We start from the raw sequence: 16,428 nt of genomic DNA, 5'->3' as shown, positions 1-16,428 counted from the left end.
AGAGTGCATCCGTCAAACTTTGTAGTTCAAAACAACAAAATGACAAATATCAAGGCAAGAAATTGTCGAAATCGTACATCACAATGTATCCTTTCTCTTTTCTATCATTGTTCTCTTTCCACCACAACAATGCAAATAAACAAACAACTTATTTGTTTCAAACACCACCAAGAATCAGGCAAGAAACAAGATGCTATGCCTTTCAACACTTGGAAAAAATGTCATGAATACCAAAAAGCTTCGGACACCTGCTGAGGTGGTTCAAAAGACCCGATCCCTTCTCCTTTATTCCAAAGATACTGCTAGTGCTGGCTCCCAGGTTTTTCTTTTTCTTTTTATCCGAGCATTATGTAGATTATTTATATTGGCCGATGGCTTTAAACGATTAAAATGGTGTCGCATAAGCTACTTGATGGATTTTTTGTATTTCTTAGGAAAACAAGAATATATAATCGTGGTTTTAAGAAAGTGTTGTGTTATCTCCAGACAGCAGAGTTGAACTCACTTATTAAAGAATTAAAGTTAATTCTTTATGGTAATGATGACTCTGAGCCTTCTGAGGAAGCTTGTGCACAACTGAGTGAAGAGTTCTTCAAAGAGGACACATTGCGTCTCCTCATTATATTTCTTCCAAGGCTGAACTTGGAGGTAACTATTACTTCTAATCGTCCCTTATATATTTTTTTTATATATCAGTACCTTGTAATATCGGTTGGATTTATGGTATCTTTTGATATAATCGTCAATCTCATAGGCCCGTAAAGATGCCACTCAGGTTGTCACGAGTTTGCAAAGGCAACCTTTGCCATCACGCTTCCAGGCTTCTAGATATCTGGAAGCTAATCTAGATCTTATAGACATCCTGATATCCGGGTAAAATTTGTTTAATGAGATGAAATCAACATTGAGTTAACAGTAGCAGTTTGTATTAAAGTTGTGGATTGATTTTGTAAGTTATGTTGGAACAGGTATGAGGATCCTCAGTTAGCACTCCATTATGGTAGGATGTTAAAGGAATGCCTACGTCATCAAATTGTTGCAAGGTAAGTACATCTTATTTCGAGGCGGGATGAAGAGTAATCAAAGGCTCCATTTATACTATATGTCTGGTCTGGATGTTTCTAATATCTCGTCAATTGGCATTTGTAGTTACTTACTGGAACCAAATCAGTTGAAGAAACTTTTTGGTTACATAAAACATCCCAGTTTTGATATTGCTGCAGATGCTGCAGATGCCTTCAAGGTTGGTTATTTAAGATAGTTCTGAGACTGTTAATTTATGTTCTAATTGTTATTTTTTTATGATTTTGTTGCAGGATCTTTTGACTAGGCATAAGTCAACTGTCTCTGGATCTTTGTCCAAGAATTATATTTGGGTAAACATCTATCTCTTGTATTACTTCATTTTCATTATTATGTTAAAGCTTTTCATGTATGATGTTTCTCTGACCCTATTTTTTCTGTTTACTAGTTTTTTACTGAATTTAATGAAAAACTACTGAAATCTCCAAATTATATCACCAGAAGACAGGCTGTCAAGGTATGGTGATTCGTAACTGAAGTCTAATAACTATGGAGTTATGATTGATTTTTATGCTGGCACGTACCTTTGTTTCAGTTACTGGGATGCATATTACTAGATCGTTCGAATTCTTGTGTTATGACGCGTTATGTCAACTCAAAAGAGAACCTAATGATCCTAATGAATCTTTTACGGGTGCGACACTTTATTTAGCATTTTTCATTAAACCTTATCTGGATTTTTATGTACTTGATGATTAAAAGTTCTTTTTTCCTCTTCGGGAAAGGCAGAGACTTGACACACAACTTCTTGATTGATGGTCGTGCCCAATACTGTTATGCCAAAAGCGTTTTGGCGATGGCTCTAGTGCTCCACTTGTAACGGGGCAAAATAAAATAAAATAATGTCAAACTGATTGTTGATAAATTTGTTTATGCAGGATACTAGTAGGAGCATCCAGATAGATGCTTTTCATGTGTTCAAGGTGCTTTTAAGGATCAAATATCAAACTATATACACTAATGTTCAGTTTTCTCATGTATATTATTATATCTGACAGCTTTTTGTAGCTAATGAAAACAAGCCTCCAGAAATAGCTAGCATACTTGTTACAAACAGAAGCAAGCTTGTGCGATTGTTAGGCGCCTTTGTGCAAACAGGTTACGAACTTAGCTTCTATTTCTATAACACGGGCTGTTATTGTTAAAAAGTTGATATTCGATCTTAACTTGAATGTGGACTTTTGACGTTGTTTGTAGACGATGAAATGTTTGAGACAGACAAAGTCCAGGTGGTTAATGAACTCGCTGTGCTGGAGTTACAAGATTACAGCTACAGATCATGAGGCATATTGCCCAAGTGCAAATAAATAATCAAAATCATGGTTATGTTATACATTCCATCATTTGGTTTCCGCCAAATGTATTATACTAGCATAGTATTCACGAAATAGGGCAATAAGTAGTTTATATATTATTCATAATTTTTTAATTTGATGATCTTTGCAGTCACTCTTGAGATTGGTGCAAGAAAGTTTTGAGAAATCGTTATGTATATCTTCATATCTTGATATATTTACATTATAATTTTTAAAACGCAACGTACAAGCTGGTAAAACATATTTATAGTAAATAAATTAAGAGTTGGTGATACAAATATCACTTCTTGATAATCATGTAATGTATGTCATGGCTAGAATAGATATTTTATGGAAAATGATTATGGAAAATGATAAATACTAAACGATACTTCTAACTATATGATTACCTATATGATTAGGACACTTGGTAAAATGAAATGATAAGATTATGAAAGAGAATGAGTAGATTACATTTATCATGTATTAACATTTAACATTCTTAATTTTAAGCTATTTATTAAGATGATATATCATTTCTATTTTTTATTTCTCTAAAAATTAGAACTCTACCAATATTATAAGTTGGTATAGATATTATAGTTCAAATAAATTGCTACATCTATGACATACAATTAAGATGTGTATGACAATTTACGAAATCAAAGATCGTGTCAATGAGAAAATAAACATAATCAAATAAAATGTTAAATTTTAAATTGATATTTTCAACTCAATAAAATTACTCGGTTGATGGCCTATTTCAGGCTCTTTTTCTTTCTCTCAACACCGAAACACCAATAGTTGTTGTGTGAAATACCGATTGAGATCTTCTAAAGTTATATTTAACTTTATTATTATTAAAGTTAAAGTTAGTAATCTTTGGATTAAAGGGGTATTTGGCCTAATTTATATTTTTATACTTATGTTTTTATTTTACTAGTTGTTTGTTTTATTTTACAATATTTCAATGATTTGTGTTGGAGAAACTTATCAAAATTAGCTTGTATAATCCCAAATGTTTATGTATCTAAATGACTGTCTTTTGAAATAAAGTCAAAAAAGCAATAAGCCTCGAGGCCAAACACTGTTAGTATTTGGTTTGTTTTAGATACAAAATCAATGAATTAATATCATCATCCAATCCAGATGGGGGGTTTATCCGCTGGCGGTGGTTATGTAGTATTTCCTCTTGGTAATAATAATTTGGTGTCGTGGAAATACAAATACTGTCCAACCACCAATTGGGCGGTGGATGATTTCAAGATTCCCAAATCCATTAAGGCCGCCGCCTCTTCATCTCGTAATTATAATTATTCCGACAACACTGACTTAGCTTCTTCTATTGCTCATTTTGATCATCATCTTATTGAACAAGAAGAAGAAGAAGAAAGAAGTAGCGCTACTGAGGTATTATACTTTCAAGATTCCCACAACATATTCTTCAAAAAATTATTATTAATTTCGTCTGTTACTATGTGATGTATAATAATGAGATTGTTGAAATGAAATTGGAAAGGTGAAGAAGGAGATACAAATGTGCTATCACCTGATACGCACGCTCGGTAGGGGAGTCGTTTACTTGGGTTCTGCAAGGATGGGCCCCGGCCATCACCATTACATCCAAACACAACTTCTGTCAACTCAGGCACGTACCCCTTCCATTTCCTTGGTATATATATAGTCCCAAACATAAATTATTACTAATACTTGCTACAGGTGGCAAAACTCTTGGGGTGCACTTCATGGTCAGGGGCTGGACCGGGCCTCATGGATGCCGCCACTCGAGGTGCTCTTCAAGCTGGAATGCCCGTTGGTGGTTTCAAGATCGCTAAAGAGGCTAACCAATGGACATCTTCCAATTTCCATCCTTATCTTCCTTCCCACACTTACCTTACTTGCAGGTACTTCTTTTTTTTTTTATATATATAATTTCTGTGACTGTAATAATCTAAGTTCATGAATGAAGCTCTTTTCTTTCTTTATTTCAAAAAGCAATGGATTATCTTAAGCTCAATTCAACCATTGTACTAATTGCTTATATCTAATACGGAGAAACAACTCAAATCCCAGAAACTCATTCATGCATCACCAGAAGAAACTGAACCAAAACAATTAAAAAAAAAAAAACACTAACTTTATCCTTCAATAAGATCCCACATCTACAATTCTTAGATTCGTGACCCAATCCATCCAATTCGCTACACCTTTTGCTCAGTGACTTTCTAACCAAAGCATATAGAGAGAGATGTTTTCAGACGACTGAGTTCTCCACCAACACTAGACCTTTAACCAAGTAGTTCTCATAGGTTGCAATGTATTAAGCAATGCTCCAAGTCTTCATGATCATTGTGACATAAGTAATAATAAACAGCTATGTGGAGTGATTCAATCATTTGCCCAAATTAAGCCGAGAGGGAAAACGGTTATGATATGCTCTCCTATCACATTTATATATCTTTCAGGGCGGCAAGAGTTCCAGACGATGCCAATGGAGTTGGTGGCCCATTAGTAAGGTCTTTGACCTTACCAGTTTGTGGTGGTGGGTTAATAGGGATTTTTTCGAGAGTCCTAGGTTCCATCTCAGACATTTGTGTAACTTAGGAGTAGGAGTAAGATAGTATGCAGTTCTAAAAAAAAAAAGTTCCAGACGATTCTTTCAGAAATATTTACCTTTCATAGCATCAGACCTGTTTAGTTTGTTTGGCCCATTCGACTTATTTCATCTATTAGTGATCTTGCTCATTTGACTGTAAGTCTATAGAATAAACAGGATCAACATGTTCATAAATAAATGGGTCTAAACTTGCCACCCCTTGATTAAACCAACTGCATATGTAGGTTTTTTTCTGCAAGAAAGCATGGGTTAGTAGATGCTGTGGTTAGAACTAGTGACCAGGACAAGACAGCCGTGATAGCTCTGCCAGGTGGGATTGGGACTCTAGATGAGGCTTTTGAGATTCTTGCGTTGATCCAGTTAGAAAGAATAGGCTCAGCATTACCAGTTCCATTTATTTTGATGAACTACGACTCTTTTTATACAAAGCTTTTGGAATTTTTGGAGGTATGTGAAAATTGGGGGACTGTTTCCAAGGGAGAGGTTTCATCACTATGGAAAGTATGCAACAATAACTCGGAAGCGCTGGCATTTCTTGCAGAATTTTATGATCTTGATCATGGCAACCAACAGTAACTGCCACACTTGTGGAGTATTGTTTAGTTTCCATGTTGTTATTGTATAATCCAATTGATTAATGGATGAATTTGAACATGGTATTCATGGTGTCCCTAGTTATACAGATTATGCTTAATGAAATGTAATAAAACCCCTTTATTATATGTAACTAATCAATGTTACTGATTTTTGTTTATACTGAATGTAACAATATCAGTAAAACACTGAATGTAACAAACTAACAATATCAGTAACACATGTTTGCTTTTATAAAATTTGATGTCAACTAGCGATATATAGGAAAACATAGTTGAAGCTAATGTAATTTAGTATAATTTTAGTTATTTTGTTAACTTAAGCTTTGTAACTTTCTAAAATTTAAATTGTTTGTATGCAATCCGTCATGTGTATACACACTATTAGGTTTAAATAAGGATGTTAAAATACTTAAAATTGTTTTTATGTGTTATGATATTCTTTAGACACGCATATAGATCCTTAAATTTTATTTTTTCCAATTTTAGTTGATACAATATTCTGTAGTTTAATAAATACGGTTTGTATCAATATTATGTTCAATTATATTTTGATTTGTGTAATTTGAATCTAAAAAGTTGTATAACTTTTTTGAGAAAGGAAAGTCTAATCTGGGGTAAATTGAGAAAATAAGTAATTAGATTAACTAAATATACTGCCGTATGGCTGACCGGCAATTAATAGCTTCGGGCTTCATGCAGCAGAGTTGCAGCCTGCAATTTGTACCGAGGAGGCGAGGACGGGTTTTTGGAGTTAGGAATCCTATTTCTTTAATGATAATAATATATGCTAAACTAAAAGGATAGAAAATTGTAATGTTCAATTTTCTCGAATGACCGAATTGTTCGACATTACATGTTGACCGAAGAATCGACGGTTAAGCAAAGGGAGCTGGAGGCTTGAATGAATATCGGCATCATCCACCCCTGAGAATATGAAGGTTTTTCACTTTTCGTCATTGCATAAGTATTGGGACGGATAGTAGTGCTGTTGATATCACATCTGCAGTTCCAGTGAAAGGGTCAATTACACCCATGTCAGATATGTCTATGAGTGGCATTCAGTGGCCATTTCCCTTTTACTGCATAGAATATAAGTATCTGGATTGGGAATTCACACATCAGCTCTTGACACTGCTTTTACATCTAATGTGGTGAGTTCTGTAGGGTTGCTTTTGCCACCTGATAATGGAACTTCTCGACCTTTCAGATCAAACAGCAGGCCTTTCAAACTTGGGAGGTACTTGAAATTTTCTCTTTCACTCCACCAAGCTATTCTTTTCTTTTTTTTTTCCGTTCTTTTTTTTTTTGTAAGATTTATATGTTGTTCAAAGATATGGTTTTGTTTTGGGTAAAGGTTTTCCTAGGTTAACTTAATTTATTTCTTTAATTTTTTATAGACCTTCCAATAATCCACCCCTACAAATGTAAAAAGTGAGATTCGAACCCTAGTAGAATACCTCAAGGTCAAAAACCTTACCAATGGGTCACCAACCCAATTGGCAGATATGATGTTTTTTAGGTTCAACACCATTGTCGGTTATAAGGATTCATGGGTTTGAAGTCCTAGCTATATGGGCTTGTTTATTGGATGATTAGTAGGCCCGTTTAAGCCTAACTTGTTCACCAAGCTATTAACCCTAATCTGTCATCTATGAATATATCCCTCATGTAATTGTAATCTAACGGTTCAGAGCATCAATAAAATAACCTAATTGCAGCCGGTGGATTAGGCCCCCCATTGGGGCTGAACCACATTAAATCTCGTGTGTCGTTTATCTATTTTCTTGCTTTATCTTCTTCTAAATTGCTTCCGCTGTGCTAAAGCTAAGGATGTTCCTAACAAGGATACGCACAGTATTGCCACTTTGCACTTTTAATAATTTCTATAAACTCCTGAATATTGAGAAAACAGAAGTATTGGTGCTAAGAAAATATACACCAAACACTTTCTTGTATAGTATTAGTCATCAATGAAAAGTACCGTTCCAAGATGGTATAGACATAGGACTACATATATCTGAATGTACAATCTCCAACTTTTTTGTGGCTCTTGTCACACCAGATTTTGGGAAAGACGACCTATGACTTTTTCATATTTTACAAGTTTCACATTTAGAATCAACTTCATTAATATATAGCGGGCATATCATTTACTGAGTAGTATACATGTGCTTTAGTGTTCTGTAGTTGAAGTGACCAAATCTTTTATGCCATCTCATACTATCATCTTCCTTAAAACAAACAGCACTAGCATTTGCAACATTAAGCTTCAAATGGAAACTATCATTCTCCATCTCAATATTAGCTATTTCACTATCTTCGGTATCTAAAATATGACAACTAGTATCCCCTCTCGTAGGCGTCTCTTTCCTTCTTGCCCGAGTTACACTCACCTACCCCCCCCCCCCCCCCCCCCCCCCCCCCCCCCAAAAAAAAAAAAAAAAAAAAAAATCCCTAAATGATCGGTGAGGCAATCACCATGTCCAAATTTTAACAATTGCTTCACACTCAACAAACTTTGATTAAGTCCGGGAACGTTTGCTTTGTGTTAACAGAACAGTTCCTCTCCCCTTGGCTTTAGTGCATCTTCCATCTCAAATCTTCACTCTTGTGTTGATTCCTGTAAAGAGAGATGATTCTAGAGTCATATGACTCGTGCATCTTCTATCATCAAACCATGAAAGACTTATTGAGCACTCATCAACAGGTGATGCCATAAATAAGTGTTCATTAGCTTCTTTGTTTTCTTCTGCAATATTTGCTTGTTGAACAGGTTGTGTATGACCTATAATACCTTTCTATATGACCAAGTAACCAAACTTTTGGCAAAAACTGCACTTATGAATAGTCTAGCTTTGAGCCAGCAATCAGGATGATTTGTGTCTTGACAAACTTTACATGGTGGAAAGTGGAAACTTTGTATTAAATTTAGATGGTATACAGTTTGATGTAGCGAAATATTTGGGATAAATAATTGATCCTGTTGATTCTAAGAATACCCAGAAACAATTCTTCTAATAATCGTTGATTCAAAAGAATACCGATAATTAGGCAATTTCACACACACTAACACACACTTGTGTATAGGGAGGAAAGAAAATAACTTTTCAAAATCATATCAAAACTATTGAATAACAAAAACTTGATCCCAATTTATAGATGGGATTTATGATAAAGAAACCGAAACATTTAATAATCTAAATTAAATAGAGGAAAATAAAAAGTCTAAGATGTTTCCACATCAATCTAGATGCTCCCGCATCACAGTTTCAAAAAGGCTTATTAGTTTTGAGGTATCAGGTGACTTATTCTATAGTGTATCAAAACCATAGTGCTAAGTTTCATATGGCTAGTGAGTGCTTTTAGTTTTTTTAGAGTAAGTTCAATATTATAGTCAATATTGTACAAAGATGAAGGGGTATTAGTAATGTAACTTCGAATATTCCACCAACATGAATTAGTAAATTATAAGTTAAATTTAGTCTCTTGCAGCCACCGGCATATGTGATTTGTGAATAAGTATCGATAGTGTAATTGATGTAGACAACCTCATTCAGATGTCTAGTAGCCTCAGATGGACCACGAAATGTTTTGAACATAATACATTTTCTATCTAATCGGAAATATAAGCATTGATAAACAAAAATGACTTTTACTCATGAATTTTGTGGTGAACAACTCGAACTAGCGACAAACAGAAAGGAAACATGCTGAGGTTAAAAAACATTTTCTGATTTATTGGACCAAAACATGCACTAATCTGGTTTCTCTATATACATATTAATCAACTAAAACAAGAAGTAAACTGATTCCTTAACCCTCCTCTGCCACTGTATAAAGCACATGACCATCTTGTGGGCTGGACTCTGAGGATGAACAAGATAGATCTTCATCAACAACCCCCACAATCGTCTCCAAAACCTCTGCCATAGAAGGTCGGTTCTCAGCAAAATGAGCTACACATTTGAGTGCAACATTTAACAAAGGAAAAGCATACATTCCAACTTTTGCTATCTCCTTATCAAACACCTCCCCGGTCCACTCTTCTCTCACCATTGCCTTCACCCACTTAGGAAGATCTAATCCACTGTTTTCCACTATCTTCCCCGTAAGCAATTCCAACAGAATTACTCCAAAACTGAACACATCACCTTGTTCTGATAAAGCTTTCTCTGGGGCCGTATAACCATTAGATCTAAAGAGACAAGCACTCTTGGGATCAAGCAAATTTGAATATCCGTATTCACTTATTAATGGTTCCAAGTTTTCACCTAACAAAATGTTAGAAAGCTTGATATTTCCATGGGGAATAACCTCTGAACCTTGAAAGCTTCTGTATATATAATCCAAACCCCTTGCTATTCCAACTGCTATAGACAATCTTAGTTTCCACTGAAAGTCACGCTTCCCCTCAATGTACCCTGCAAATAATATAGTGTAAGATTAATGGGTGCCATTTGTAAATGAGAAGACACACACAAGACTGTTGTATGGTGGCTTACTTTCCATGAGTGAGAGAAGGCTTCCTTTGTTTTGATACTTATAAATAAGAAGCTTTTCTTCAGTTTGACAACTGTAAGCTACTAGAGGAAGAAGATTGGGATGGTTTAGTTTCCCAACCATTGCCATCGTGCGATTAAAGTCATCATAAGACACCTGCAATTTCTTCAATCTTTTTACTGCATAAGCAACATTGTTGCTAAGCTGAACCTTGTAAAGGCTACTACAGTAGTTTTGGTTTTGCATATCGGCTCCAGCATCAAGAAGGTTTTCCAATTTGAATTGGTCTTCCTCCTCCACAAAAAAGACAAGTTCTTGATGTTGCTCTTCCTTCTTTGTCTCCCTTAGGCTTGTTATTATAGAACCTTTAGGGGAAGATTGAATGGTGTCCTTAATCTTCCGTTTTTGTTTTAATGATTTTGCAGTCCTCAAATACACTATAAGGGCAAGAAGGCCAAATAAAGCCATGGCAAGACCAAGTTCCATCCATAACACATCATTGTGGTTTGTTCGTTTCGCTTGATGCGTGCTATTTGTTGCTGGAGCTGGTGCAGTGTCATTTTGAGCTATCAACTGTGGTTTGACTTCATTATGTGCTTGTTGTAGTGATGGCACGACTGTATCCTTGATGACATTCGATTCCCATGTTACCAAGTTGTTAGAGATATCTAATATCTTCAAGTTCTTTAGCTTATAAAGAGCTACGGGTACACTCCCATTTAAAAGGTTTCTACTCAAATTCAAGTACCTCAAATTGGAACATCTAGACACTGTGGCAGGTATATTTCCTTGGATATGATTCTCAGCTAGATTAACCACCCTCAAATTAGGGAGATTGCACAGGGCATTGGTATCAATTATCCCGCTAAGATTCATTTTATTGAGGCTTACTTCTGTAACGGAATTTGACTTCTTAAGACATTTAATACCCTTGAACCGCGACAAACAGGGATTCGACTCCAACCCTTTATACCTTAGATTATTTTCAGGGTCAACAGACTGAATGAAAGTTAGTAAAGATTTAGATTCTGGAAACTCATCACCTCTACTGGTAACATTGACAGATAGAGCAAAAATTGTGATGCAGCAAAACAATTCCCTCAGCATCATCAATATTTTGTAAGACTTCCAGATGTGGTACTTATAGATTGAAGGGATTTACTTGTTTGCTTTTGAAATTGGTAGTTTGAGCAGACTTAGGAACGTTATCCTTCCTTCATCTCTACTAATTTGTTATGATATATATGTTTAAAAAAGACAAAAGAAACCTTCATAGTTTCCAATGACTCAACAAGAATCTATAGCTTTATTTTATTTTGAGTTAAACAATGTCGTCTACCTTAAACATTCAGATCATAAAGTTTAATTAGTGACTAGATTATCAACGTGTTCATAGCCATGTAATGTGCATAACTGGAATTAGGAGCTGTCTAATTAATATAGAGATTTGACTAGCTCTGCATACAAATCATAACGTCACAAACAAGGAAAAAAAAAAGTATATAAATATGCATTGATGAAAACTAGGATGGAGATAATTAGTTCTATCTATACATTAACATGATTGATATTGTTATCAAGTCATCGGTAAGAACGATTAGTCTTGTGTCACTAAATTCTGCACCAAATTATGATTATCATTATTATTAATCATTGATGAAAACAAGTGAAAAAGAAAAGAAGGTAAGACGTGTATGTTGATTGCATTGATATCATCTGAGAAAAAAAACAAGAATGTTTCGTACAGAAATCAACATACATCAGATGCTCGTAAGTACGTCAAAGTGATATATTCCGTAAGCAGCAGCAGAAGAAAAATTTGAGTAGATTTCTATGAAAACTACGTCCAAGTACGTACCGCTTAACTAATTAATATTTTCGTTTCTGTTATATATGTCACTTACACCTTCACGGCTTTACCTTACTATACTTATTGACATTCATATGTAACAAAACAAAAATTATTAATCGTATATGCTTTTGGTCGTCGTTAATTTCGGATTCAAATAGTTAACATAAATGTAGTTGTAATACATTTATTATTACTTATTAGTTGTATCGAAAACTAATTTGTAGTGTAAAAAACGTGTTATGCGGTAAAATGCAGGTATAATACCTAGTGTTTTAGGTTTCCTTTAATTATATGAATTACATATATGTTCAAATTACTCGCAAATATTGAGAGGTCTAACGTACAGAGTTTTAGTCGGTATGCGCTAGAGAGTCCTCTTACAAAATAGATCTTTAAACCCTCGATGATAAACTCATATCATCCCGACATGGAAAACCCACTCAAGCTTATTATGGGTAGACATGAAATATATGTGGTCACCCTTAAATATAGCTAGTGTATGAATCCCTCGTATGTTTTAATTTACGAGCAATGGTGCCCGCGCGTTGCGGCGGTAGGATGGTGGGGGTGATAGGTCAAGTCTTAGAGTATGATAGCCAAATGCCTTAGTCGTACGGGTTCCGCCCTCGGATTTAAAAATTCATCGAAAGTATATCAAATGTCATCTCTAATGAAAGAGCATGAAATTTTAATAACACCCATACAATTTTTATAATTTATCGATATACGGTTTTTAAGATAAAAGATTTTGAATGATCGAATTAGAGGAATAAAATGATTTATGGAGAAGAGAGAAAAATAATGAGTGGTTGATATTTGAGGAGATAAAAGAAAATAAGTGGTTGATATTTAAATGTATTATAATATATTAAGTAGAGATGTTTAAATTAGTGAATAAAAAAGAAGAGTATATTAGGTATATTTCCTTAATTGAGATTCTAAAAAAGGTCAAAATGTTTTATAAGATAGTATTAGATTAATTTATGTTGCTTGTAGTTTCATATATAAGGGAAAGTAAATATGGTGTTGTGCACACCCAAGTTAGATAAAAACCCTTTCACATATTAATAATTTAATACATTAAAAATATGGGGGCCCATCATTTATAAAAAAAATTATAAAAGAGTTACTATATGTAACAAACACCATAATCACTTAAAAAAAAAACATATTCACTTTCATCTTTTCCATAAAAAGTTAAAAAAACATAAGTTAAATCATCACTTTACATTGTCAAATTAGTTGTCTAGCAACGATTAATTTTGCATTGCACATATATATGTACACTACTATATTAAAAGGGAAAAATCCATGAAAAGATAATCTATTTACATGAATTTCCTATTAAAGGTAATCTATTTTGTTTTCGTTTATTTAAAGGATCATATTTTCAAAAAGTTCATAATAAAGAGTATCACGTTAGTTTTTGACAGACAGAGCTCATTAAGTGCCACGTCATCGATGTCACATTATCAGTTTTACTGATGTGACACTTGACTTGACTTTGACCGGTCAAAGTTAAATGCCACGTCAGCAAAACTTGCCTTGATAAATATATATGTTGTACATGTTGTACCCGGGAAACAACTTCCCCTGATAAATATGGCCACCGCAGTCATCTAACTAACAACTTAACCTTTCAAACTTGGAAAAAACAACAACACAAAACAAATTCAAACCCGACGTCACACGCACACACTACACCCACCGGCCGGTCAAAAATGAATATATAAAATAAATAATGAATGATAAAAGTAGATACATAAGGCGGCCGGCCGGTATATATATAAGTATTAATTGAGTTGTAAGTTTCAATTAACTAGCTAAATTTAGATTTCGGCATCATCATCATCATTAAAAGAAATACCATCAAAGAAGGAATCGTGGAGGAGGTCGGCAGCAGAAGGCCTGTGCCTTGGTTGCGCTAAGCACTTTTCGATAAAGGCTTTGACGTGGGGGTCCTTTACCTTGTTCATAGCTTGTGGTCTGATTCCCGACGTCACTTTTCTGTATATTCTAGCCACATTTTCACATTCGGTGTAAGGCAGCTCAAGGGTGACCATCTCAAGCACACACATCCCAAATGAATATATGTCCACCAGCTCGGTGTAGTCTTCCTCGTACAGCTCCGGAGCCATGAATTCAGGGGTCCCAAGTATTGAATGTGCACAATGACTCTTCCCAACTATTGCAGCCATGCCCAAATCACCAATTTTCACCTAATCCAGCCATTCGTATATTGACAAATTAAATTAATTAATACACCAACAACGAATATAAAATAATTTTTATATGTATAAATAAAAATATGAACACATCAACGACTTTGTTGGCGGTCAAACTCTCTCTATATATAAAAACTGAAAGAAACAAATGTTACAAAGTTGCATTAGTATATATAATTATAATTATGCAGTTACTAGTTTCTTTCTGGTAGACGATATATTAATTAGTTTGACATTGTATTGTATATTTGAAACAATTTAATAATTAAGCAAAGGATTGAATTAACTGATTACACATACAAGGATAAGGTATTGTAAAACAACTATTAAAGTAAAATAAATAACATAAGATTTTGACCTTTAGATCATACTTAAATTGATGCATGAAGATTCACGAAGCAATTGATGCACGATGTTTTTCATGATGTACAGGGAAACCTATTGTTTTATTTGTTTTACTTTAATACTTGTTTTATTTTACCTAAAACTATTTTAAACCTTGTTTAATCTAACTTGTCCAGAAATTAAGCCAAAGCATACTGTTTTGTTAGGAATTGAAGCTAGCTATTATATACAAGGCTTGTAGTTAACATGAGTAAAAATATTGTAACTTTTCATATCAATGATCCAAGACTATTTAAATCTCATCCCTAGAATCGTATTTAGCAAAATCCTTATATATATATAAAGGTTCTTGTGAAAACCATTTGACTTGATTTCTATATTGTAAATTGATGTTCAAATGAGAATAGTATATGTGAATATATTTGTTCACATATGAACTATCAAGTTATTATACTTATAATTATCTATATTTCATATGTAAATATAGTTCTGAATTCTGTAAATTAGTACTACTCTTAAGGAATAATGAGAATTAATTAAAAAGAAAAGTATATATATTGAGTAATTAAAAAGTAATAATGTGAGATTGTTGGTGGATGGAAGTATTGTACCTGACCGATGTTGCCGTTGATGAAGATGTTGCTACAATTGAGATCTCTATGAATGATGCAAGGCTCGCGTGTATGCAAATAATCCAAGCCTTGTAATATTTGCCTACACCACTTCTTCAAAGCCTGCATGGAAACATGCCTGTGTTTCTTTCTGTAGTCTCTGAGGTTACCAGATGTGCATACTTCTGTGATGAAGTTCAAAGTGTTTCTTTGCGCGTCTTTCCATTTCGTGAAGAGGGTGATGATGTTCTTGTGTTTCAGGGACGTCAATATGTCCACCTCCGCGTACAGACGCTCCATCATCGATTCGTCGTTGCAGAAGTTTCGCAACTTGACTTGGTTCCATGCAACCTCGATGCCTTCCTCCTGATCGAAACCTCTGTATACCTTTTTAACGGCACCCGAGCCAAGGAGCTCGTTGTAACGTCCGTATCTTCCCGTTGGATCAACTTCAACAAATGCCTCCCTATCTCCCCCCGAATATTCCATTGCAGCAGCAGCAGGCATCTATATATAATTAATTACATACCCAAACAAATTTATATTAAAAATCAAAATTGGAAAAGATTAATTAATTGAAGAAGAAAAGAAAAAGGCTAGGTAGGCGGGCCGGGTACCATATATGAATTAAGAATTGAAGTAAAGCCGCCGCCCGCGTGCAGCCGGCTACCTGGCCGGGGGTTATATCGGACTCTAGAATCAAGCAGATCGATCGAGCGTATGATTATTATGATGGGTAGAAAAAAAAAAGAAAGAAAGATATATAGCGAGCAGCTAGCGCCGTTAGTGGGGTTTGGTGTGAAGACTTTTAATCATAGTCGTCGTCTAAGTCATGATGATGGGCTGGTTGTTGGTGGATGTTTCCTTATTTTCCTTCTTTCAATTTTTCAATTTTTTCTTCTTATTTCCCTTTTATTGGGTTGGTAATTAAGTTCCAAATATATATATTTTTTTAATTTCATATATAGGGTTAACTATACCGCAACAAATTTTTTTTCTATATATAGTGAATTATATGGTGAAAAAATCATACATCGCCTATAAGTATTAAAAGTAATAGATAGTAAGGTCACGTAAGCAGGGGCGGAGTTACGATGGGGGCAACGGGGCAACCACCCCCATAAAGTTTAGAATGCGTGTTTTTTTTTTTGAATATCTTTTTCTGCCCCTACATAGATATATATTTGCAGATAGGATAAATGAAACAATACCCGTTTATAGCCTAGTGGACTTCCTAGCTCCAAACTTCAAAATTGAAGATATTGTGTTGGAACCTTGTTGATTACACTCTCACAATTTTTGCT

The 16,428-nt window shown here is 34.6% G+C and overlaps 4 protein-coding genes across 4 annotated transcripts; 2 read left to right on the top strand and 2 right to left on the bottom strand.

Moving 5' to 3' along the window:
* Positions 1-223: 223 nt before the first annotated feature.
* LOC122594453 (putative MO25-like protein At5g47540) lies at positions 224-2,542 on the top strand. The gene is made up of 11 exons (XM_043766904.1): positions 224-319; positions 487-648; positions 755-873; positions 969-1,043; positions 1,150-1,243; positions 1,317-1,376; positions 1,472-1,540; positions 1,619-1,717; positions 1,962-2,006; positions 2,082-2,181; positions 2,281-2,542. Exons 1-11 carry the CDS (start codon positions 224-226, stop codon positions 2,364-2,366), a joined length of 1,005 nt encoding a protein of 334 aa, XP_043622839.1. The 3' UTR covers positions 2,367-2,542.
* An 871-nt stretch (positions 2,543-3,413) lies between these two features.
* LOC122592765 lies at positions 3,414-5,749 on the top strand. The gene is made up of 4 exons (XM_043765068.1): positions 3,414-3,788; positions 3,898-4,026; positions 4,098-4,282; positions 5,220-5,749. Exons 1-4 carry the CDS (start codon positions 3,528-3,530, stop codon positions 5,569-5,571), a joined length of 927 nt encoding a protein of 308 aa, XP_043621003.1. The 5' UTR covers positions 3,414-3,527; the 3' UTR covers positions 5,572-5,749.
* Positions 5,750-9,404: 3,655 nt separating this feature from the next.
* LOC122590684 (probably inactive receptor-like protein kinase At5g41680) lies at positions 9,405-11,201 on the bottom strand. The gene is made up of 2 exons (XM_043762864.1): positions 10,094-11,201; positions 9,405-10,012 (listed from the first exon to the last, which is right to left on the bottom strand). The coding sequence occupies exons 1-2, from the start codon at positions 11,199-11,201 to the stop codon at positions 9,405-9,407; spliced, it is 1,716 nt and encodes a 571-aa protein (XP_043618799.1).
* Positions 11,202-13,704: 2,503 nt separating this feature from the next.
* On the bottom strand, positions 13,705-15,907 carry LOC122593974 (probable serine/threonine-protein kinase WNK11). Its single transcript, XM_043766448.1, has 3 exons — positions 15,742-15,907; positions 15,125-15,631; positions 13,705-14,162 (listed from the first exon to the last, which is right to left on the bottom strand). The coding sequence occupies exons 1-3, from the start codon at positions 15,742-15,744 to the stop codon at positions 13,773-13,775; spliced, it is 900 nt and encodes a 299-aa protein (XP_043622383.1). The 5' UTR covers positions 15,745-15,907; the 3' UTR covers positions 13,705-13,772.
* Between the last annotated feature and the right edge of the window lie 521 nt (positions 15,908-16,428).

Source organism: Erigeron canadensis, chromosome 3 (genome assembly GCF_010389155.1).
Source record: "Erigeron canadensis isolate Cc75 chromosome 3, C_canadensis_v1, whole genome shotgun sequence".
Lineage (NCBI taxonomy): Eukaryota > Viridiplantae > Streptophyta > Magnoliopsida > Asterales > Asteraceae > Erigeron > Erigeron canadensis.
This window is presented reverse-complemented; position numbering and strand designations above follow the sequence as displayed.